Below are 24,750 nucleotides of genomic sequence, written 5' to 3'. Positions count from 1 at the left end.
TCTTCATATTAAAGAAACAGTTCATTTATACTTAAATAAAAAGAAAGGATCCGGAGACAGAAAAGCCAAGGGTGTTTTTTTTATTAGTAATAATAAAAACTTAGCAGTCCCGTAATTAATTGTGCATTAGCAGTGGCATTTAATAAATACATTCTTTCTGTTTTTTAAAGGTACATCATAGGCTTCCATTATTATAATGCCCCAAAATGCTTCTGTTCCCACTTTATGAAGGCAAAACATGCAAGCAGCAGTGCATAAGAAGTACAGCAGAATAGAGGTCAATTTAAAAAAGGGTTTTATGTTGAGTCAGACAGTGATGTTTGGTTCTGTTTACTGTGGAGTCCTTCCCAGTAACAGCTACCCACCTTTCCTTTATCCCACTGAGATAGTTAGGGCACAACCATGATTCAGAACTATTTCACCGTCCACATTCAACAAAATATCTCAGTTTCATGTCGAACAAGAATGTGCATTATGATTGCTCTAAAATTCCTATACAGAGAAATAAGAGCATTTGAATGTTTACATTAGGCATGGCCTGTAACAGAGTTCACATTCTTTAAAAAATAATTTTATGTATGGTAGAGTACAGTTTCCGCATGATTTATTACTTAATTTGTACATTAGTGCATGTTATTTACAATATGAATTCAAGCCGTGTCGGATTTACGTTCAGTATAATTGATGTACAAAGTTTCTCATGTTATTATTACATTTATATGAATCATTTATTGCAGTTGGAGCCTCCTTGATATTTTCCTGGTGTCCTCTAGAGGGCATCATTTACCACCTTCATCAAGCCACTCGTTCCACTGTTGTTTTTCACAGAACGACATTCAATTTTCCAGTGATACTGCTGACATTTAACACAAACCACTGTTTGAAATTCTTTTCTCATTAAAGTCTAATCTGCATTATTTATAAATATCAAAGCCCACAATGTCTTTGAAAGTAAGAACCAGTCCATTGGAATATTGTGTAACAATAAGGTGCTCAAGAAAGGCCTTAAGAGATTCAGAAAACAATTAATCACCACATATGTTGTGATTTTTGGCATATTATATTACAATAGTAGCAATAAAGACCACCGCACCATCAGGGTTAAACTGCAGCAAATGCAGCTGTCAAACACTGTAAAAAATTCACTATATTGATTTGGTGGACAGCAGAGGCCCTCTTGTCCATTCTTCTGAGTCCTCTTTTGGTGGTAGTTCAATAAGCTACATTTCATTTAGAAGCCCCTAAAGATAACCTTTCAATTCCTCTTTTTGTACTGGCATGTACATATAGCTGCTGGAAGGATTATCTATACAGACCCTTTTGAAATCAATATGTTCTATTTCTCAAGGGAAAGGTATCCATTTAAAGCTGAGGAAAGGTCCAGGTCACATATGTGGCATCATGCAATAAAAACAGCATAAGATATCTAATTCGATTGACCTAAGTAAATACTGCAGATGTTATTGTGTAAAGGGATGTTTGATGCGCATGTCCTGTTACAGCAATAATGGCCTCAGTCACCACATTCAGAGCGCGCTCATCCATGCAAGCAAAGTGCAATTTTAACAAGCCTAACGGTGCAAAAGAAATCATTATTAGGCGACGAATGAATGATATGATGTGCTCCATTTAAGTCTATGTGAACACATTTGCCCAGAAACATTTTGATTGATTTTGTTTCCTCCATTAAACAGAAATATGGATTAAGCTGTGTGTTAGATTAATATCGCTCTGCAGATCATTCCCACTTTTAAAGGGTGTAAATTAAAACTCGCACCAACGTTCCGTGTCTCATTTAATAGCAATCGCAACAAAAATAAATTCTTTGAAGTTCCAGAGTGCAGAGCCCTTCTTTCATGCAGTCTTACAAACGAGGTCTGTTTCAACGGGAAGTTCCCGCCGTCAAATCACGGTGGCCCGTGGTCACAGCGACCTGCTGCCGCTGCTTTCTGCTAACTGTCCTGATAGATCCATGTGACTCTCACTGTAATTCTCGGTGATTTGTACCGGGCTGTTGTCAAGGTGACTCGGTTTGACTCGTCCCCGCTCCTGGTAACTGTCTATAATCTGCCCCAGCTCGTTGTCCCTGTCTTGGTGATTCATTTTGTTTTGTCTGTTGTCATGGTGCCTCATTTTAAGTGCCCTCTTTCCATCATCCTTATGATTGTTTCTTCCTGGTGCCGGACCGTTATATAGTCTCCCTGTTCCGATATGCTTGGGTCCAGTTTCTAAGTGGTTGGCTTTCATCTGCACTATCTTGTTGATCTGGTGCTTGTTGCAGATGGGGATCTTGTCAGCTTGTAGAGATCGGGTATAATTTGAAAACCAGTCCCTCTCGAATGAAGCTCGAAGTTGCTCCACCACGGTTGCGTTCCTTTCCTCGACACCCTCTGGCTGACTGATCACCAGGCCCACTCCCGCATTGAAGATAAACTCGTTCCCCACCCAGTCAAGATTACCTGTCAGGACAACCAAGCAGTTACCACAGTTTTAGTTTTGAAATATCTTCCATCACTCCACAAGAGCAGAAGAATGCTTGATGTTTTTACTCGGGTGTTTTCAGTCCATTTTGTTGCCCAGTAAACAGTATGAGTAGGAAAGTTGATAGGAAGATCGATACCACTTTATGCCTTTATGTAAATACTGGGGACAATTAGCTTAGCTCAGCATTAGGACAAGATGCAAGGGAAAAGAGCCAGGGCGTCTCTTTCCAGAGTACAAAATGGTCAGCATCATCAGAACTCACCAATAATATGTCAATTGTTTAAAACACACATTATGTATAAGGTCTCAGTTGATGAGCTCACCCAAATAAAGCGATCTGTCTGTCACCATAAATCTGTTGTAGTTTATCCCCTGAAAAGTCCCATCTCTCAGCACTCTGGAGTTAAAGAACTTCTACACACACACACACACACACACACACACACACACACACACACACACACACACACACACACACACACACACACACACACAGAGTTGCTGTGATCATTTCAAATGTGTGGATTGATGTGAAGATTCTACTGGTCGATCACTTACAGCCTCCAGGGAACAGTTGGCCTGCTCCATGCACAGGCTCCTCAGAGACCAGAGAAAGTTAAAGGAAAGAGGTTCTGTCTTTTCCCAGCAACTTATCAGCAGACGTACCTGGACCTTCCTCAGTATCACAGCCTCCCGGATGAGGCTGTCGATTCGAGACCAGTACCTTGGCACAAACACAAAAATGCGGGCTTGCAGCCAGATGAGATAGACGAGAAACACGCAGGCTTTAATCACCGGGGTGACTGCAAGGCATCAGAGCGAGTGTTGTGTGCTGCTGTCAGAGGGTGCTGCTCAGTGTTCCTAACCTGCGAGCGCTTCTGCTCATGAGAGGCAGGTAGTCGATGATAGAGATGTATATGAAATGCTGTGCCTCTTGTATGACTCTGGAAATGGCTTCAAGATCATTGCTGCGATGTTTGGGGATGAATGCCTCTGGGGAGGTCTGTCACCAGAGGAGGAAACACAGAATTATATCAGCTAATATATCATCGGTATCACATTTGCTGAGAAAACTCTTTGGCTTGATAAATTATCTCCAAAACCTGCACACTCGCTAATTTTCATGTGAGTCACATCTGCAGTGTTCATTGATCAGTGCTTGTGTTCTCTGATAGAACCTCACATATACGGTACATCAGCATCATTCATCTTCAGAAAGAAGCTGAAAGTGACTCTTAATGCACAGGATGAAAAATCCTCTCCTTTTTCATCCCTCCAGTAGAGAGCAGCTGCCTATACATTATTTTGTATTGATCTTTCTTTTTTATTCAGTTCTTTCTTATAAAACACATGCGCGACCTGGTAGTAGACACTAGAAGATATTCACATTTGCATTTAAACCCTTTAACTTGTTTTTTTTTCCGGCACGATAAAAAATGTTTTCAGCTGCACGGCTCGAGAACTCACTTACAGAGACGTACGCCTGAGCCTTTGTGCTGTTGAGAGTGAGCTCCAGGGGCTCATCCCTGTTGAAAAGGGCAAAGAGACGCTTGGACCAAAAAGATGGAATGAAATCTCTTAACCTCAACCCCCAGTAGAGGCTGAAGACTCTGTGGAGGTCCAGAGCCAGACAGCTGCAGTCGTACACCAAGACGCCCAGCTCCTTCCTCTGGGAACAAACACAGTATTTGTTGTTTACACAAAAGCAGATGAGAATGACATCACAGCTTCAATTCTTCCTATGTGGTAAATGACATTAGATTTAACTTTTCAGCTTTTATTTAACCCTGTTCCATAACGTGTGAGGATAACAGGTGAACGGGATGTCAGCTTAACCCTCTTAAAGATTACATTTAACACAACTTAAGTTCTTCCATTAACCAGTGACTAAAGCTCATCCAGGGTCACCAGAAGCTCAAAACATGTAAATTACTTTTTCTCCTCAAAAGATGTAAGCTTCTAATTTTGGCCATTCTACCATCCCTACTTCCAAATCAAAGCTCTCCATAGCTCTGAAAAGCTAAATATGGATGAGATGCCTCATAAAAGATGTTTACAGTTGAACAAACCATGTAAGAAACTTATTTTTGAAGAAGATAAAAGAAATGACTCTTTCTTTTATGTGCAGAAATGGGCAACATCTCATTTACTGACTATTAAAGGAAATCTTTAATCAAACATGAGACCTACAGCCTGTGGATGCACAGTGTTACTTTCAGAACCAAAGGAATAAGCATTTTCTCACATTGCTGCAGCAGTTTTTGTGCATGTATTTCTATATGTAGATATATTTTGGGGGGTTTGTGAGTCAAGTGAAGTGAGCGTACAGTGGCCAGGGATCTCCAGTCCATGCTCGCACTCCCAATATAGAAATGCCTCTTGTCAACCACCCAAAAGGAGGAGAGGAGGTGGCCTTTTGTCAGCGCCGTCATGTTCACGTAGTGGACCTCTGCGTCTAAATCGAGAGTTAATGATGAAAATAAAACAAGTTTCCAGCAAGGAGAGAAATGAAGACAGAGAAGAAAGCACGGTGAGATGGGGGGAGCAGAGAAGAGAGCAAAGAGAGCCGACAGCTAGAGCACCAGCATCTATGAACAAAGACACGAGAGGACGGTGGGAGGAAATGCTGACTTTTCTTCTCCAGTACAGCAAGCTCAGTTGAATCGATCATTCCGCTGGAGATCTTCAGCTGGACTCCTTTAGATTTCAGCCCCTGAAGCCTGGACAGTAGAGCCCTCCCCTAAAAGAAAGATGAAATTAGAGCTGTGCTGCTCCATTTTCTTTAACATCGAGGCACCATCAGCAACCTCTTTCAGGAAATATCAAATTATGACCTTTAAGTCTTTAAGACATGTTCATATTTCAGAGGCAACAAATGATGCCCATGACTTGCAACTTTGCCTTTCCTTACAGGTTAGCCTTTCTACTTTTTTATGGGAGCTGTCAAGTGAGATCAGTCCAGGCTGAACACCCATTAGCTCCCTTCTGTCCCGAGGCCTTGAAAAGGACAATCTTGCTGCTTCAGCATCATACACTGCAGTGTAATTTAGCAGAGGATATTCTCCTTTCCCCTCCCTGTGTTGGAGGCTTTATTAAATTTGACCTCAGCAGTAGTGTTTGGTGCATTATTAAAAATGAATACTTGTGATAACAGCAATAATTTCTCTTGTATGTTACCGCCAAAATTCAGTAATTGGTCACTTCTTGGTTCACCCCTCTTTACTTGTCTGATGGTGTTTAAAAACAGACAAAACCAAACAAAAGCCAACTCCGGTCATGAGAAGACTGTTTATTAAAAGTGTAGACTTTTATTACCTGTCTGGCAGCAGGCTGGAAGCTGGATTCATAATCCGAGGCGTTGAGGTTCCACAGTGGGGAAACTATCTCCACAACACGGACTGCACGGTCCAGTAAACTGTTCAGTCCCACTGACAGAGGGACATGGGATGTTCCGTTTTCCAGGAAGGAGATATCCTCAGGAACGTTTTCCACAATAACGACTCTGTGGAAAATAATCAGACAGAAGAAGCATAATGATGCAAGAGCCAAAAATCCTTTTCAGCAACAGCCTGAAGTCACTCCTTAAAGAAAAGGTAAAGGTCTTCAACAACAACAGCCCTTTGGTTCTTTAGCTTAATAAGACATATTAAGGTTTTTAGCAGAATGATTCCAGTGTTGCATGGTCGCTCTATAAGGACTGAGAATGCAGATTTAATCACATGCAGTCAAGGAAATGCATTTTCTCTCTGTAATCTCCTATTAAATGCTATACACTATAACATGACACACTTTAGTGGAGGCATCAGCTATTTGAGGCAATATAGTGCAGATGTAGTGAGCAGCTTCATGTGGAAAGGAGGTGTGGAAGTCGTGGATCGTATGGCTAATGTAATGGCCTTATCCCCGAAGGTATATGCTCGTGACTGTGTGCCGCGACACACATCGAAGCTGTGCTGGTTTGCTGAATGATAAAATACTGGAAAGTTTTCCCAACAATAGTTGGTTTGGGTATTAACATTGTAACGACCTCAGCATTTCAATTCTGGACGTGATTTGGCAGAGCATGACTATGAGTTCCCTCCAGCCTATCTTCGGTTTGCAGAGCGAAAAAAGGGCTTTCGTGCTCAAGATAAGTGACTGAAGTAGCTGTGGCTGCCCTAGACCTGCAGGCCGCACAACCAGGTTAACAGGCAGGTCTTATGCTCACTATGATCTGTCCGCATCTGACCTCATCGAGTCCTGCCAGCTGAATTTTAAAAGAGGCGTCAGTAAAACTCTGACAGTGAGCAGCTCAGAGGATCACACAGCTCAGATTTAAGGTCTGTGACTGAGCCTTGAGACATAGTGTTGGAATTTTAAACTATCCTTTGCTCTCACTCAAATTCCTCATATATAATATACAGGAGTCAGTGTTGGCGGTTTCACTGGTGAGGATGGGAACAGACCTTTGCACTCAGAGCGGTGGGGGCTCTGGGTCAGCCAAAGTGACAGCTCAGGGTCTAACCGGTCTAACAAGGGCACAGTTGCATGAGCGGGAGCTGCAGGTGAGGATGTCCTGGCAACACGCTGGGTGGCCAGTTGCCAGTTCCACTCATAAAAAAAATCTTCCTGGCTACAGTAGAGCTACACCGGGTTTTGGAAAATGCCCAAAGTGTAGGTTAATCTTTATAAATCTTTGTGATCACAGCATGCTGATCCCTCTTCATGGAAATAACAATCAATATGCTGATTAAAGCAGTTTTGAGGATTCACTGTCAAATCAAGCTGATTGGTGTATTTTGGTGGATCGTGGACTGAACATAGCATGAGTGAAATGAGGACAAATGAAAGTCATTAGCTGTGATTAAAAATTAGCGCTTGTTTGCCACACACAGAGTAGACGATTCCCTTTTGTTCTGATTTGATTGGAAAGTCTGGGAGCACTTTAGGAAATAATTTCCACTGAGAGCAAAATGTGGTTAGATAAGAGGAGGACGGGAGATCTGACATAAATCATTCTGGTTTAGAATAATAGCTGCAAGGTACAATGAAGATAAAGAATTTAAACAGTCAGATATGCTCAGGCCGGCACATCTGGAAGAAATCCATCGATTTCTTCACCTTGAACAACCCACCGCAAAACTCATGGAGGGGATTTGGCCAAGGCTGCAAACATGCAAGTCACATAAACCTGAATTCCCGTTTTCTTAATTTTGTTTTCAAACCAGTAAAACATAGAACAAAGGAGCATAGGTTGTACGTAAAGCTGATAATATGCATTTTTGTGGTACCATATTACTGCACAACAATGGATGATAGAGATATTATGGTGTGCCAGACTGAGCTCTTGACATCTGATATAAATTATCCACCCTCATGTGTGCTGCACAGCGGCGAGGACATTAATATGGCGACTGCACTGCTGTTCTCCTCTCTGCATCGTAAAGGTTAATATTACGTACAAATATAATGTTGCGTGCATTGGAACATGGATTTTCCTTAATTAATGAACCATTATTTGTACTGTGAAGCAGTTTGAGCTGCAGATTATAGAATGTTTATATTCATTCACCTTTGTCAAAGCAGAGATTAGCACTGCTAATCCCTCTGCGCTGTCTACCAGGCTCATGATATTGGCAGATTTGTCAGATATTTCGGTGCTTTAGTCTGACTCTGCAGTGCTCATCAGACCACTGAAATACTATTTGGGTTCCTAAATGACAAATACCTCTCAGTGTCATGCTGATAACACACTATCTCCTGTCTGCAGGTGCACAAAAACCGCTTCTTTCTCCTGCAAAAAGGCAACATATTGCACTTAAACTGCAAAGAAGCATATTTCATTCAAATTTGAAGTAACATGAACCGAATATATATAAGCAAAACAAGTTATTTCAATCATTCAGGATAAGCGATATGTGATTTTTTTGTAATGTATTCCCAACAAAACCATCTGTGCATGAAAGTGGATTGTAATCAAATCCTTTGAAGACTTACAGTTACCTTCAGGGGTTCTAGTGGTGGCAGCAAATCTCAGTGCACCTATTTTAAATGCAAATTTCACAGTGATCACATCAGCTTTTACAGGACAACTTTGAGTAACACACAGCAATAATTAATGAGGATACACCCATAAACCCAGTAGGTTGTATACAAGATATATATTAAAACTGGTTTAAGTGTCATAAATAATGGCACCAATGTACATGTTTTTGTAATTTCTTTGGTGCAGCATCTTGAACTGACAAGCTCTATTCTCCTAGGCAGCCGGCCAATAGCAGCTGATGAACCCATTCATCTCTTCATCATTCCAACCCCAAATCTGCCCCGATGCTCTGTTCTAATGTCCCCATCTGTTTCACCCTTGGTGCCCATCATCTTTGAGAGTTTGAGAGTGTTTGAGCTAAAGATGTGCAGCCAAGTAAACTGGGGTGACACTATCAGCCTTGATTGGAGGCCTATTAAGATGCACTATCAATGGCTACTGACAGCAAAAACAGCTAGAAATGCAACTGAATTTTGACAGAAAACTGGATATACCGGTAATTCAATGGAAAAGCATCAAATATGGGACACGACACCGCTGCTCGGCCAGTTTAACCTGTATTCAGGTCTCTCGGGTTTGAGTTTACTCATGTTCATTGATTTGTCAGAAGCTAATTAGCATCTGTAACATATTCACTTTCCAGTTGGTTAATTAGAAATCGGATTGTAATAGGTCACCTTAGGTACCATTTTGTCCTTGTGACACCCCTCCCCAGCTTGTGAGGGCTGCAAGAGAGAGAGAAAGAGATGATCTGTGCATATGTAGCTCTGCACTTCCTACCTGCAGTTCTTGCTACAGTTCTCCTCCGTGATCCCGTCTTCATCTTCACCCCAAATGTCCACCGCTGAGAAAATCAGAGCCACCAGCACAGCAAAGCAGCACAACAAGGCAAAGATCACAATGCACTTCTGCTGAGACTGCAAGGGGACGAGAAAGAGAGCAACATTGATTTCCAGGCTGGGGTCTCTACTCTTGAACACTTCTGTAAAAACAAAGGCCAAAGTTCTCCAACCTTGGCTCCTGTTAGCTGGCAGCTTTGGTGGATTTAATGCACAGCTCAGCAGCACATTAATTTATATCCAGTCAAATTTAATATATAAAGACCTGACTTAAATATAGAGCTTCTTTTAAGCATAAGACGTTCAACTTTAGATGATTAATATGCCCACGTGGTAATGTGGGGGTGTTGCTATACAACACTTCAGTCTGCTTCATCTGTCTTGTTTCTGAAATCCCAGCAAAGAGTCATAAAGGTCAAAGCCTGCACTGATGTAATGCAACGATCGTTGGGTGGGTTGAGGACTGGTGCTGAAGTAAAATTTTAAGTTCAAGTTAGAATGTTTTGTTTTGTCAAGAAATACACATTTACTCACTCACTCACATTTATATACACCTATTAATTAACTTTTTTCATCATCCGAAGTGTTTTGTTTGTGAAAAAAGGATTTTCTGTTCTAATCGGATCTATTGGAGTTTATCATGCACATACATGCATGAGGAACAAAATGTCAGTCAGCATAATAGACATCTGTTTGCACCACAGACACATACAGTATCCTAGAAAAGTTATCCTCCTTCTGGGAAGCCTTATGTTTGGAGTGCTTGGACGGAAATTTAGAGCAGATCACATTTAGCACAGCTTCACTAATGCTTTTATGAGATTCAACCCAGTTAACATGAAAGCGTCATTTGTTACAAATATATCCAGATCCCTGTGAAATCCTCCAGAAGAAGAAAAATGAATTACCCTTAAACGCAACAGATTATTACCGGGTCAGCCAATCTCCACTCATTATCCTCAGAGACAAATCTCATATCACGCCTCATCCACCCCTGCGTTGCAAAGCCGTGCTTGTTTTAGTGTTCCTGCTGCAGCTCAACACGCTCTTAAATTAAACTACCGGCCATTCAGTCAAAGCTTCCCAGGGGACCAAAGACAGACTGCTGGGGATATTTGGCTGCAAGCTTCAATCTTTGCCGCCATCAGTCTGAGCTGTTGGGAAATTGCATTTTCACTTTCCTGGCAACAGTGATGGGTGGACTATTTGTACCTATTTCCTGTAACTAACTTGCAAAACAGGATGGCGTGAGCGAGATGACCTCCTCACCATGAGGTTGACATTCACATGACTGAAAAAAACATGATGGTGGAAAGGGAAAGGTCTGCACATCTGCTGCTAATGCACCCCTGGCACCGCTAAAAAGCTTGCTAAGCAAACATTCGCAGGATTAATGGAGGTCAAATCCACATGGGTAATTTACAAACAGCAACAAAAGTAGGAATATTGAAGAACATAGCAGGAGAAATAAAGACTTGCTCCTATATTCCAGTTTCCAGGAATCTCTCCTCCTTTAACGGAGCACTGACCCAGTCAGGATACCGATGCAAATGCAATGGTATCAATAGAGTAGATCTATATTTTTGAGTATTTGTAACTAATATAAATGATAAAAAATGACAATGTCATTACTCGTGTATGGGTGAATCACCTCTGGTTCTGGACTGGAAGAGACCAATAATGCAACTTGTCTTTCTGTACTGTAAATACAGAATTTTAATTAGGACAATTATATTTTCTCTAACTCTTTAATACCTACATGCTTTGTATATTCTCCACATTCTCCTGCTCTTCTACAGCTTTTCTCCTCTCCCTTTCTGCAGACATCTTAAATCACACATAAGTTGACATCGCAGACTCCATGTCTCCTTGACTGCAGGGTGGGGAGCCCCGGGCAATGACAATACTACACCACTGAGATGTCACCATAAAATAAGAGTCTCCTGGGTGATGAGGTGGAGTCATTGTTCAAAGGAACTCTCATCGCGAGTGAAATACCCAGAATAATGTCCAGTGTGCCGGCGGCAGAATTCACTAATGATCAGTCCTCAAAATGCTAGTGCCACAATCCTGCATGCAGTAAAAGTCAGTCTTCAGTGTTTAGACAGCAGCTTGATAACCAGAGCACTTCAAACCCTAATGAGGCTTCACCAAGGCAGCTGTTTCAAGCCCTGGATAGCAGTTCCACACTCTCACACCAAGCAAATGCACATGCAATGCATCTCTGTGTGTCACAAATGCTGAGGGAAAATGGCGACAGCCAGGCCAAAGAAGGTGTGTGTGCGTATCCTCAGATCAGAACAAATATCGTTAAAACGGTCTCTCTCCAACTCTCTGTCAAAGAGGAACAGAAAACGATCTGAGTGTGATGACTGTTTGAAGTGGCCTTTGCGTTTCTGAGGCGTAGTCGTGCGCTGTTGTGCTGTGCTGCTACCGCTGAGTATTGCGTGTCAAAACCAAGCAGAAGGCGACGGGGGGATGTTGCAGGGAGCAGACAGCTTGTGAACACGACACAGAAGTCATCTGGCCCCTGTGCACTTTTGGAAGCACATTTAAGGAAATTGTAAGAGCTTGAAAGGAGAACAGAAAGAGTTTCTATGCAAGACAGCCTTAGAAGAATGCCAGGGCCCCGATTAGCCCTGCTTAACTGTTCCTTCTTTGTCAGAGCTTGCTGCTCAGAGGGAAGTCAGAATTTACAACACACCAACATCACAACAGCTGTCTGGAAGCACCACAAACGGCACCTAATTTGTCTTATGAGTGCTCAGTGCCGGAAGACAGTGTCTGCTAGCAGAAGGTTGAGTATTGCTGCTGGTTGGGGAGTTGTTTTTGTATTTTTATAGCAGGAGGTTGCACTGCTGCACAGCAATTTAAAGCAAATGTAAAGGAGACATCTTTTACCACTTGATCAGATTAACAGTTAATCCAGTGCTGATTATATCTCATTTCAGCCATGCATTCACTTAAAAGCGCTTTCATTTGTTATGAATTAATGCCTGATTCCATGCTTATTTGATGAGACTTTAGCGTGCTCTGAGGTGGAAGGTCTGAAATATGAGTGTCCTTTGAGCCTCAACTGAGGAAGAGGTGATTCAGCTGACCGCCTGCCTGCACAGCATCATTTGGCTGCTGGTTCTGCCTTCACACCACTCTGGCAATTCTCAAAGGGAGTTCTAAAGATGGGTGATGCTCCAGTTCAACTGGGAGTCTAACCGTGATCAGAACCATTTGATGCTGTTCAAGGTCTTTATTTCAAGGTTGTTATCACTCCTGCTGGAGTTTTGGATTCTGAAGTTATAGAATTCCTGATGGTGTGAGACATTTAGCCAACATTTGGTTTAGTATTGGCCGCCTTCTCGTCATACCTTATCTGCATACTTGCTTTATCTCATGTCACACCCCCCAGGAATAAAAGGCAGTTATAATTGTCTGAACTGATAAAACTAATAATAACTCTAGTTGAACAATGTTTAAGTGCTGGCGCTCCCAACAAATACATAATACACAGTAGTTTTCACCTGCGGGTGCTTTTGAATTCTGCAGTTGCAGAATGAGTGGCAGCAATATCAAAGGTCTCTGACATCAGGCTTCGACATGCACATCAACATGCACTGGCAGCAAAGTGTCACCAGAAAGGAGTTTTTCACCCACCAGGGAATTCAATTGTATTCTCATTTGTAACTATAAAGACAGAGAGTGTAACAGCCACACTTTATAGTCACACTTTAAGCAGCAGTTTGTATTCCTTCAGCTTTACCCCTACAATAATGTAAATGATGAATTTGTTGGCTTTCTGGTGAGCCAGTTTTATTGTTCTTCCTGTTCTTTTTATGTGATGAATTTTACATTTTCCCCTCGCAGCAGTGTGCATTCACGTTCAGTTGTCACAGCTTGTCATTTGGAGTCTCTGATGGTGTTTCTCTGGAGACTGTGTGCTCTTAGTTCATCACTTCTGGTGTCCTGACTGCTAACACAACCCCCCCCTCCCGATGACTGTTCAAACAGACGAGCTCCATCACAGCAGTTTTATAAGGATGCCAGCTTAAATACAACATTCATGGTGAAACGGTGGCTTCTGTCTGTTGTTTTTATCAAGCTGAAGGTTGCCAATGAGGTACTCGATTACTGAGGGTAATGCGTCTTCGATTAGTGTCTTTAAAACAATAATATAAACTCGGCCGACTGTTGCATCTTGTTGGCTCGGGGGCCCTTTTTCCATTTCTGGTTAATTTGAAATGTTGATCATCTCAGCTTGACACCGCTGGTCAAATAAAAGAAAGAAATGGATGACCAGAGCCTCGCCACTTGGATTTTAATGGCTGGAAGCCTGGGTTTGTCTTTGAAGTTTTTCCACTATCAGTCTGTTTGACAGCTCAGTCAAGGTCTTGTACATTTGCGGATCTTCTGTGTTGATGAACAGAGACCGTTAACCTTCCAGCCCCGTTCCAACAAAATGTAAGTCATGCATAAGTTAATTGTATACATAGCGATGTCTCCAGCGTGAGTCCGTGAAGTCTCACCATAATGAGATCCATCACAGCTGCTCAATATCACATTTAAGGATGTTCATCAAAATAAACAGACATTCTTTTATTTTGCTGAACTTTAGCTATTCAGGCTAACATTTTGTTTGCAGCCTAAACCTGTTCCTTTTTTAGGAAAGTGGTGCGTCCCGAGAGGTCCAGTTCAGCAAATTTATAGCTAAACATTCTGGATACTTAGAAACAATTCACTGTTTCACCAGGACTTAGTCAGTAACATCAGTAGTCTAACAAGAGCCAGGAGCCCTTTACAACCAGAAATGTCTCAGAGATGTTTAGATTTTAGTTTTTAGGCTGCTTTAATGGTAATTATTGACAAATATTTTCTCTCAGAGCTGAATGATTTAATTATCACACTCACACTAAAAAGCTGAACTGTCAGAACTGTCTCCATGCTGTCAGTCCATCTCCAGAAAGTCTCTCTATCCCAGGGTCCATCCCCCACTTACTATCCGTGGGTTAGCGACTCTAAAGGAATGAGCTATCTAAAAGTCATTGACATTTAAAAGAGTGACATTAGGGACACAGGTTAATAGAGTTTACTTTCAGGGATGTGTTTACTGACTGGATAATGTTACTTTTCAGCTTGATTTTATCATCTGGGAGCGGTTGCTTGTTTACAGGCTACATGTATCAACTTATGTGTCAAATCATTCTCTTAATGCACCAACAACTGATAAAGCATTTCAGAGCAGGTGACGTGTGCACGGTGGTATTAGGTGTAATAAAGTGTGCAGAGCAGGAGAATAATGTTGGCTAGATGCTGAGGAAATTAAAGGCTAAGATATGATACACTGATACATTCAGTATATTTCATAGATGTTCATACACGCCTATATTTATGCTGGTGTAATCAAGGCTTCTGCATTTACAGCAGTCGACAGCTTGTTTTTCAGGAACAACCATATAAGTCCCTGAAGCCTGTGGATAAATGCACTGTAGTCTAGTCAAGGAAGCCTCTGAGTTCAGCTGTCTTCAAAATCAATGTCAATTATTGTTTCATTAAAATGACATGAGAGGCCTGCTGAGCATAATGAGATCCTTGCAACACTGTTAACACAGCCCATCTATCCCCTGTGGCTCCTTTCAGTTATCTCTGTCCGAGCATTCGCCCTAGCTGTGCAGATCGGGACATTTTTTTTTATTGCTTTTGTGTGAAACTTCATGAAGGTCAGAATAAAAGACTGAACTGCTATAAAAGAGCAATCGTTTTTGTTTTTTAAATTGCCAATACATTTTAATCTTCCAAACCACTAGCAGTTGTGCTCTAGCTCTTAAAGAGACCTTATGTTTGTATAATTACACAAGAGATTCAGTGTGAATGGCTTCAGAAATCTGTCAGGATGATCTCATCTTTAGAACTCGCCTCGCTGACTCCTGCTTCTTTCTCCCGACCCCATCCTGCCCGCCACCCAGCACCACTTCCTGCCTTTGCCCTCTTCTGCTTATCCATAAAAGCATGTGTATTCAATTACAGTCTAGTACATCCCTACCGACTACCACTGTGTGTGTGTGCACGCGTGCGCATATGTGCACGTGTGTGTGACTCATTCTCTATCTCTTGTGGAATCAGCAGGACATTGAATTACACTAGCTCAGCTTGTGCATACAGACAGGCTCACACACACTAAACATGGATTCATGATGTATGTGTGGACACACACACACACACACACACACACACACTTCTTACAGTCAATTTGCATGTTGTGTTCAAACTCTTTTGCCTTTCTTTCATCAGTTTTTCTAAGCTAAATAAACTGATTGGAGCATTCACAGTTCCCCAGTAGTATACTCTCAGCACTAGTATTAAGTTAAGGTTCTTGTGTCACATACTGTCTCTTTGCAATTAAAATTGTTAAGTGTGCTAAAGAGGAGACAGTCATTTGACAGTAATGTGTAAAGTTTAGTCAAATGGCTGCCCCCCCCTTTTTCTGTTTCAATTGGAAATAATTATTGCAAATAGAAGGCATCTTACGAATGTCGGAGGAAAATACTGAGCAGACCTCATTAATTCAAGAAGATGATTGCAGGTTTTTAAAATGTTCCAGCTATCATGTCAAACCTAAGCTCAGCACTTAGCCTGAGCCTTTTTGGTAAAGGCTGATTTTGTAAAAAGAACAATGATTTTTCACAGAATCAACATGTAGTTGCACATTTGCATGTATAGAATCAATGTGTATAAAGATTATAAAGTTTTAGACGCTATGTTGCCAGTCAAATTTATGGCAACAGATCAGACAATGAATATTCTGACTCTTAAGTCTTTCTAAGGATGTCAAACTTTTTACTCGCTCTTGTTCCTATTGAATTGATTCTACATAAATGTAAATGGTCCAGAGAGGAGAAAGTCTACTGACTCTTAAATTCTCTGTGTGCTTTTGCCATCATTTATTTGAAAATCTCAAGTCTTTCTTGGTTACTTTAAGTGGAATGAAAGCTGTGTTTTCATGATCATGCTAACGCAGAGAGAAGCCTTGGAAACAGAAACAGTGTGGAACTCCTAATCCTGCACTATTATTCTACCAGTGACTTAGCAGGGACAAGAGAGCCACTGAAGCAAGGACAGAATATACCCTAGATCGCTGTGAAAAAGCACTGCTCTGCCTGCCTGTTACTCTGTCACTCTCTCGTACATGCTGTAGTTATACAGCTCCAGGTAATGTAAATTGGCCGATTAATGTGATGAAGATCCATCCATCATCAATGTCTGAAGCTCTGTGTTCACTGCAGGGCTCTTAAATGACTGAGACAGGTAATTTGTTTTGCCTGGTTAAACCTTTGTGGGCTTGGCTTCATGGATAATGTGTCTCCCTGCACAGCAGAATCAGCTGCATTCAGGAAGCTCCGTGCAGCTCCGTGCAGTTGACAGCAGTATTTCTTCTTTAGAAAGACACTGCTTGGTCTTTTGGAAATAACACCAATGGTTTTAGGAGCTTCAGTGGTGGCCTCTGGTGTGAGACCAGTCAAATAGATTTTATTATGTGTTGTTTAGCTCTGAGATCACAGGTGATATTCCTGCAAAGATTTAAGTGGCTTGCATCAACCTACTGATTAAATAAATCATATATTTCTATATCAGGTGACTCTGAATGGGCATCAAAACAAACTTAAACCACAGAATTGTCAACCTGGTCTGTTTTCCTTCTGAAGAGTTTAGGTAGTAATGTTTGGCATTTAACACTATACTGCAATCCAATGCAGACAGTCGACCAACGGCATATAATCATACATTCAGGCGGTGTCCCTGCATAAATATGCCATTACATTACGCTACCAAGCATCCATACTGCTGCTATGGTGCAAAGCATTGAGAGAGAATGATGTTTAGTTCAGAAAAAACAAAAAAAGGCTTAAAACGTATAACACAGACTTGTATGTACCTGTGTGGACAGCATATGTGTTCTTTGTAGATCTGCCGAATGTGCTTTTACTACAAGCAACTGTGACCTAATACAGCGTGTGTGATCTGTGTGATGTGATGTCGGCCATAAGCAAATCCCTTCTGCTGTGTGCACGGCTCAGACATTATCATCAGAGGCTACTTTGGTTCCTCTTCCTGCCACTTGTTGAGTGTCAGTGTGAATATTTTACCAGCGGTGTCCCTGAACCTGGCGACAATATATGCCACGTCACGCCACTTTCGTCCTGAACAGCAGTTTAAAGGAAATATTACAGGGAGCGGATACACCAAGTGGGTCTCTGGCCGGCCCAGTATTTTGGTTGCTATGGATACCAATTCAGGTGTTCTGGGTGTTCTACTAGCTCCCAGCACCGAGCTCTGGCGGCCTCTGGCTCTGTGTGCTTATGTGTGTGATAAATTGATGTGGGAATGTGTATCCGGCCAAAGACTGTTTTCTCTCTGCTGCGACACATTTTTCTTGCTCAGCTTCACCTCTGTCTCCCTTCTTTTGATTTCCTTTTTCATCCCCTTCATTACCCCTCACCTATTCCTCCCCCCTCCAGCAGTCAGGCAGTCTGACTACAGGAGCAGGCTCGGCCAGCGTGTTTGAGCCCAGCGGTTCCCTTGTCAGGCTGTGATCTGTGCACTCCAGAGGCAGAGACGGATGGGATCAGGTGTCAGAGACAGACAGAGACAAAGGGGAAGACTCTGAGGGGGAGAGAGAGGTGGGAAAGCCCTGATGATGAAGAAAAACACAGCTTTAAAGGTCCTTAAGGTTGCTGACTTATTTGAGTTCATCTTATGTCAGCAATTTGCAACAAAATGGAGGATATCTAACATGTAACTGCAATCTACATGTAACTAAGGCTGCTCAGTTCCCAGTGAGATGAAAGTGGGAGCTATTGTCAACCTTCAAGTTGAAGGTTTCTATGGACATTTATCAGAGCTGTCTCAAAGTCCCTTGTAATGCTGTACTGTATATGGATTCTTTGTATCTAAGAGATAGCTAGTAGCTATTGACATGAAAAATATAGAAGCTATGAACCTTATTAATGAATTTATTTATTTATTTCCCATCAGGTTAACGGGAATGGAGGCCGTCTCACTTGGACATTAATGTAAACTGATGTGGACAGTAGCAGACGCAGCAGCAACAGCAGCAGCCATAGAACACATTCGTTTCTGCACTATTATTCTACCAATGGCTTAGCAGGGACAGGAGAGCCACTGAAGAGTGCACACACACTGAATATCAAGGACAGACATCACAGAGCCCAGGTAGGGTAGTCTGCCTCTCTGTCCTCTCCCACTCACAGGAATTGACACTGTAAAATCTTTTGTTACAAGTCTAGATAAAGACAAGAAGCCATTTAAAATTCAGCAGTGCATATCACCATGATATCACATGTATTCACAGTACAGTTTATGCAACTATTGGTTTATTGTTCTTTATCTCTTTCCTAGATGAGAATATTTTATTGCCAATTAAATCTGTGATGTATCATTTAAGCCTTGCTGAGGAATTGAGCCCGACAAATGCACCCCACAGTCCTCAAAAGTCCAGAAAGGACTGTAATGTTTCTTTGTTTGCAGTTGTGTGATTAGGTGATAACAGTTAACACCAGCACAATTTGTCTGCATTTAACACACACACACACACGGGAAACTTAAGGGCTTCTTTAACACAAACACACACATGCTCACACACAGATAAATATTTGCATTCATTATCTGATACTTTCTGATAGATAGATAGATAGATAGATAGATAGATAGATAGATAGATAGATAGATAGATAGATAGATAGATAGATAGATAGATAGATAGATAGATAGATAGATAGATAGATAGATAGATAGATAGCTTACCTTCATGGTACCTCCTGTTGTTAATCCACTGAGAAGCACATAATATCGTCCAGTATGTGCACCCCTGTGAGTGTATGTCTGTGTGTGTCTATAAGAAATCTCTTATTTCCTTTGTATGTAGTTCTGAAGGTTAGGAAACACTTACTGCCTCCAACTGAAATCCAGCATAAGTCTCGGTATGTGTGAATGCATGTGTGTGTGTGTGTGTGTCTACTTCTGTGTGTGTGTCAGTATGTTAGAAGAAAGAAAGTGCTGCTCCTCCCAGCCTCTCCTGCACCCTGTTGTATGAATGAAAAGTCCACCATAACAGGACACACCTAGATTCTAATGTGATCTCCAGCCTCTAATCACATTTCCTTCAGTCTGGATTCCCTCTCTTCCTGTATGTTTCTTGTCTTCCCTTTAGCATCTGCGTCTCACTTTCCTCCTCTCCTCCTATCTCATCTCGCCGTATCATGTGTTCGTCCACCTCCTACCTCTCCCTCCCTCTGCCTCCCCACCCTCTCCCGCTCTCTCTCTTCCTCTCTAATAGAAGCTCACATTTCTTCGTTCTCCCATAAAAGCAGAGACAGAAAATGTAAAATATCTTAGCTTATTTTTCCTCTTTTGCCTTTACCATGTTATTGTATAATCAAAAGTATAATAAATGTAGAGAGAGATGGAGAGGAAGGATGAGCTTTGCAAAAACATGATTTTACTTAAAAGCTCAACTAGTGCTATGAGCTAATTATAGGTTATTACATTAGTCCATTCTTCTTGTGGCCACTATTGTTAATATTATATGTCCTTTACATTTTTGATAATGCTATGGAAATACCCTGTGATTTTTCTCTTCATCTCTCAGATTTGCAGACGCAATATTAACAATGTTGTACTGACACACACTGTCTCATAGGGGGCGCTGTTGCCTCCAGTTCATGCTGCCTGAAACGCCAGACTGGAGGAAGCCTTGCAGAGTTTACATGTTCTCTCGGTGCCTGTGTGGGTTCTCTGCTGGTAGTCCAGTTTTATAACAATCGATTTGCTAAAAAAAACCCAAAAACAAACAACAACCAAATCTTGACCACAAAAGACCTTTTAGATCAGAAAAGCTGCCCATTTCATTGCCGCAGTTTTGGTCAAATCTAAAGTAAAACTGAACTCTTAAAACTGCTGCAGGAAAGGAAAACCTACTGAGAGTGTTAGATTCATTAAATATTTACATAATCACGTTTAAGTTCACTTGACTTCCACAGATGATTTGGATAACTCTGTCAGTCTGCAAGTGCAGTTCTGCAGATGCTGCTGGATTTATTATCAACAACTATCAGGCTGTTTCATCCAATTCATCCTCTCACTACAAATACAACATCCATCTCCACCATATGGTGCCTCGTATATCAGCAGACAATTTTTTTACCATATAGACCTGCAGGTTGTAAAAATGAGATACAGACTCAATTCTGAGATGTTTGAGTTACAAATTGGAGAATCCCCTTTGGGTGCAGTTCCTGATAAAATAACCTACATGGAGAACATGATTTTATTTAGAACAATACAAAATACCTTTGCATGTGCTGGGATTCTGCAGGAAGGAGATAAAACAGAGGGAATATACTGCAGAGCTTCTTACAATAATTTATATTCCTGTGGTTCAATAGTTTGTTTACCAACCAGAAAATGAAAATGGCCAGCACTGACTGCCCATCAGTTGATAAATTGCTTCCCAGCAGCTTCTGTTCTGTTCAGAATCTAGAGCCGTTAAAATAAATAAATGAATAAAAAATCTATACACTTCCACATCCAACATCAATTGCTGGCTTTATGTACACATGCACAGTAACTCCTGACCTGAATACTCTGAAACCATGAGGGTTTTAATGATGATGTTGATTAGAATTCAAGGGAACGATCAACGGAATATTAAATATATACTTCAAAGAAAGATATCAAAACTACAATCGAGATGTTGTTGAATATTTGCACAAACTTACACATTGAAACAAATTCAAACATGCTCTGTCCCTCGCATTATTTGCTGTTTCATGTTGAGCAACAGCGCCCCCTGCTGTTTATATTACTATTATCTGTATACGATATCAAAATGAACTTAATTACATTAATTTTAAGAATTCGTGAGCATTTTAAACCAGTAATTCATAATGCAGGATTTGCAGTTTTAAGTCGGCAAATACATCATAAGGAAGAAATCAGGTTAAACAGCTTTTATGAACATATGGACAGAAAAAAGTACAGACTTGTTCAGCGTTTTAAAATAACGTTTGGTTAAATCCAACGTCATCTGGGACCCCCTCGCTTTGCTCAAATGTAAGGAAATCCTGACGGCTGCGCTGCACGTTTAGCCAGCAGAAATAATGAAGGGGGAAAAATTAAATTAGGACCTCAGCGGTGGTTTGCTGCTGAAGTGTAACTCAAGCTGCACTAGAGCCAAGCTGTCAAATACGGAGCCAAACACCCAAGGAGCAGTTTAATTGGCTGTCTCTACTCAACTCTATAGGAGCCTCCTTTATTGGTATGCAGAAGCTTGAAAACGGCATGTATTCAGTTTCAGACAAGAAATATCCTCACAAAGAAAAGTCTTGGCTTCCTGCCACGGGTATAAAAATAATGTGAGATGTCACTTTATTTTAATCAGCTCCTTCAGGCGTTGCAGAGACCCAGCACATTTCCCCCCTTTACCTCAGAAGGAAGGTAAAACGCCTTTAATTAACTAGTCACACTCTAGGAACCAAAACACTGCAACATATGCTCTGCATGGTCGCGTAGATGTGGTGTGTGTGTGTGTGTGTGTGTATAATTGCTCATTAACACCCTTACCATATACATCATACACAAAGGACTGCAAACATGTCCATCCGTAATCAGAACAATTCAAGGGACTCCAGTTGACTCCAGGGCACCACAGAAGAAAACAGTCAAATCTGTCACCGTTGCTATAATACGCTGCTTCACCAGTAATCTGTTCTGATCTTGGAGCATCGTGTTTGCAGATTGCTGCATTAACGAGTACCTGAGAGCTCAGACGATAACCCAGAGACGGAAACAGAAACAGTCACAACTCACTTTTTATGACTGTATACAAATGAAATTGCAGCAGCGTCTCTTTTATTGCCGACTGTTCTGATGGCCCTGCTCTCTTATTTGAACCGCCTTGGTTCAAAGCCGTTAACGCAGATTATACACTCTCGTTGTAATACATCATGGATAATTCGTCTGTGCAGATTAACTTTACAATCATACCTAATGGCTAACCCATCCAGCTGAGGGAGAAATCTTTCAAAGCTCTTCAAGCAAAGTTATTAATACTTGAGTCATAAAATTATGGATATAATCTGTTTCCACGAGGAAATGTATAATTCCAGATTATTTTGGCGTATATTAATACTGCCGAATATTACTACTGTGGTATTATACGTGCAACATTTACAGTTTTATAAGAAATGAAGTAAGCAAATTCCATGTGTGCTGAAAGAACAAATTCATGCTTGTAGTACAGTAATAAAGATTTGTCAGTAAAGGAGGCTGTTTGACCCCCGCTGAACCCTTCAGTCTTTAACATTCAAATTGTGTAAGTTAAATGTGTGTTATCACTGTGCACTTCTCTGCAGTAAAACATTTGCACATATGTTGCTGTTTGTTGGTTCCTTATTGTGATCTTCTGTGATCACATGACGAACAAGGTGCTGCTGAAATTGTGACTTGAATCACGGTGATTTGACAATCATTTTAGCCTTGCCTGAAGCCATCGGGATCAATTTATCTCACTCTCCTCTGGCCTGGATTAATCAAATTACTCTTGCAGCTGTCCAGCCCATTGTGGGCAGTGGACGTGATCAGAATGTCACTGGGAGGACCGAACCAAATGCAACACAAGTGCCTTGCAAATCTGAGTCCTGCATGGAAACTATAAGATGTGAGCGAGGCTGCAGGAGTGGCACATGCTGAATCATCATCCCATTCACATATACAGACAAGCTCTCTGCATGTGAGACTCTTCCCCTCCAGCATCAAATATTCAGCACACATCATTTCCATTCCTTTCCTCTGCACTAAATCTCTACAGCAAGAAAGTCCTGTACCATTCTAATACTGTACACCTTCCCATAGGTAGAAAGATCAGAAGTTCACTCCTCTGTTGCATGTTGCACGTCAGCATGTTGCATGACAGCATGTTGCACAACATATCAAACATCTCTGCATTCAAAGGGTAAGGCTAAAGCCCCATTCTGTGCATACATTTTTGGTCTGCAACAGCCAGTTCCTGATGATCAGATTCAGTTGATTGTCCATTTAGTGGGTAAATACATTATTCACAAGACTGTTTAACTCATCTATCTTGTTCAGTCTGGTCAAGATTTTCATTTAAGCATGACAATACATGGAGTTTTGTCAAAAGGATTGTTGATGGTATTTGTTATTGCCACTTGCCATGACTGTGAAGCAAAACAGATTTTGCAATTGGATTATAAGGTAGAAATGAAGGAGGGAGCCCTGTTGGCGTATTTTGGAATGTTGGTCGGGATTTCTGAATGTATCGTGCAAACATTTTAGAAGCATGTTGATTTTCTTTCCCACTCAACATTTCATTTGAGGCTGTTTTCAGAGTTCCACTACTGATAACTTACATGCTCCAATTTTTCCCGCCTGCGAAGCCACACGCTGGCAGTGTAGTCTTGCTGCCGCACAGCTGTTATTATGGAACTCACTGGCGTCCCCGTGGCTGCGATGCCGAACCCTATCCCCTGACCTCTCTGGTCCTGGCAGCCCGCAGACCCACGTTTCCCCCTTAGCTCCATGTATGCGAGACACTTGGTGCAAAAGTTTGTCAGCCTTGGTTAAAAAAAAAAATCAATCTGAACTCGTTTCTCCTATTGGATCTGATACAAGATCTTTGTCTTCAACTCATTTTTTTTTAATAAAATGAATGGAAATAGTCATGAACAGGAGCTTTACATTCCTCAAATGCATCAACACATGGCTGTCTTCAGGAGCATCCCTCCACCACTGCTGGCAAATATCCACAATGAAATGCATGAAATTCTCTTCTTTAAAATCCAGGCTTCATCTTCTCAGATGAGATCCTCAGCGTGGCTGTCACTAGTGTAGATAGGCATCCCTCAATGTTGGCTGCAAACCAGATCAGGCTTTCCGATGGCTCCGATCAGGACTTCCACCGTTTCAGGCATCTCCGGTGTGGGAGTGTGTGTGAAGGAAGAGGAGAAAAGAAGAGACGGGAGGGGTAGAGAAACGAGGAGGAAGAGGGAGACACAGAGAGGAAACGGGCAGACTGTTGAGGCGTTGATGCGGTGCCACAGAGGGACACCAGTGAAGAACAGTAGAACCTAACGACTGAACGGACACACCCATAAAAACTTATCTCATCATTCTTAGTCTGTCAATCATCCAGGAAAACGGAACGGATTTTCTTTCCAGCACCAGTGCCTCAGTAAAGTCAGTTTTCTGCTTGAATTTCCTTTATTGTCTGTTTTGGTCTCCTTTTCCTTAGCTGTCATTCACACAATACACACACACACACACACACACACACACACACACACACACACACACACACACACACACACACACACA

The 24,750-nt window shown here is 41.5% G+C and overlaps 1 protein-coding gene across 3 annotated transcripts; it reads right to left on the bottom strand.

The window, feature by feature from the left end:
• Positions 1–64: 64 nt before the first annotated feature.
• Positions 65–24,420, bottom strand: LOC130533556 (inactive phospholipase D5-like). Of its 3 annotated transcripts, none has more exons than XM_057047072.1 (10): positions 23,787–24,420; positions 9,290–9,426; positions 5,800–5,986; positions 5,116–5,224; positions 4,812–4,939; positions 3,956–4,153; positions 3,351–3,487; positions 3,043–3,208; positions 2,808–2,898; positions 65–2,459 (listed from the first exon to the last, which is right to left on the bottom strand). In XM_057047072.1, the coding sequence occupies exons 1-10, from the start codon at positions 23,955–23,957 to the stop codon at positions 1,924–1,926; spliced, it is 1,860 nt and encodes a 619-aa protein (XP_056903052.1). In that variant the 5' UTR covers positions 23,958–24,420; the 3' UTR covers positions 65–1,923. The 3 variants fall into 3 exon arrangements, with proteins under 3 accessions (XP_056903052.1, XP_056903053.1, XP_056903054.1); XM_057047073.1 differs by lacking the exon at positions 23,787–24,420 and adding an exon at positions 19,162–19,623; XM_057047074.1 differs by lacking the exons at positions 9,290–9,426; positions 23,787–24,420 and adding an exon at positions 8,192–9,266.
• Positions 24,421–24,750: the final 330 nt, after the last annotated feature.

The sequence above is a fragment of the Takifugu flavidus genome, chromosome 11 (assembly GCF_003711565.1).
Source record: "Takifugu flavidus isolate HTHZ2018 chromosome 11, ASM371156v2, whole genome shotgun sequence".
NCBI classification, from domain to species: Eukaryota; Metazoa; Chordata; class Actinopteri; order Tetraodontiformes; family Tetraodontidae; genus Takifugu; species Takifugu flavidus.
Note: the sequence above shows the minus strand (reverse complement) of the source record. Positions and strands in the feature narration are given on the sequence as shown.

What these genes read in the sequence shown, in the direction of transcription:
- LOC130533556 (XM_057047072.1), bottom strand. Translation starts at nt 23,957, where the DNA reads ATGGAGCTAAGGGGGAAACGTGGGTCTGCGGGCTGCCAGGACCAGAGA. An exon ending in GGCGGGAAAAATTGGAGCAT is followed by an intron (nt 9,427 to 23,786) that starts GTAAGTTATCAG and finishes GTCCCCTTGCAG; the next exon opens with TCTCAGCAGAAGTGCATTGT. An exon ending in ACTGGAGATCCCTGGCCACT is followed by an intron (nt 4,154 to 4,811) that starts GTACGCTCACTT and finishes GTTTGTTCCCAG; the next exon opens with AGGAAGGAGCTGGGCGTCTT.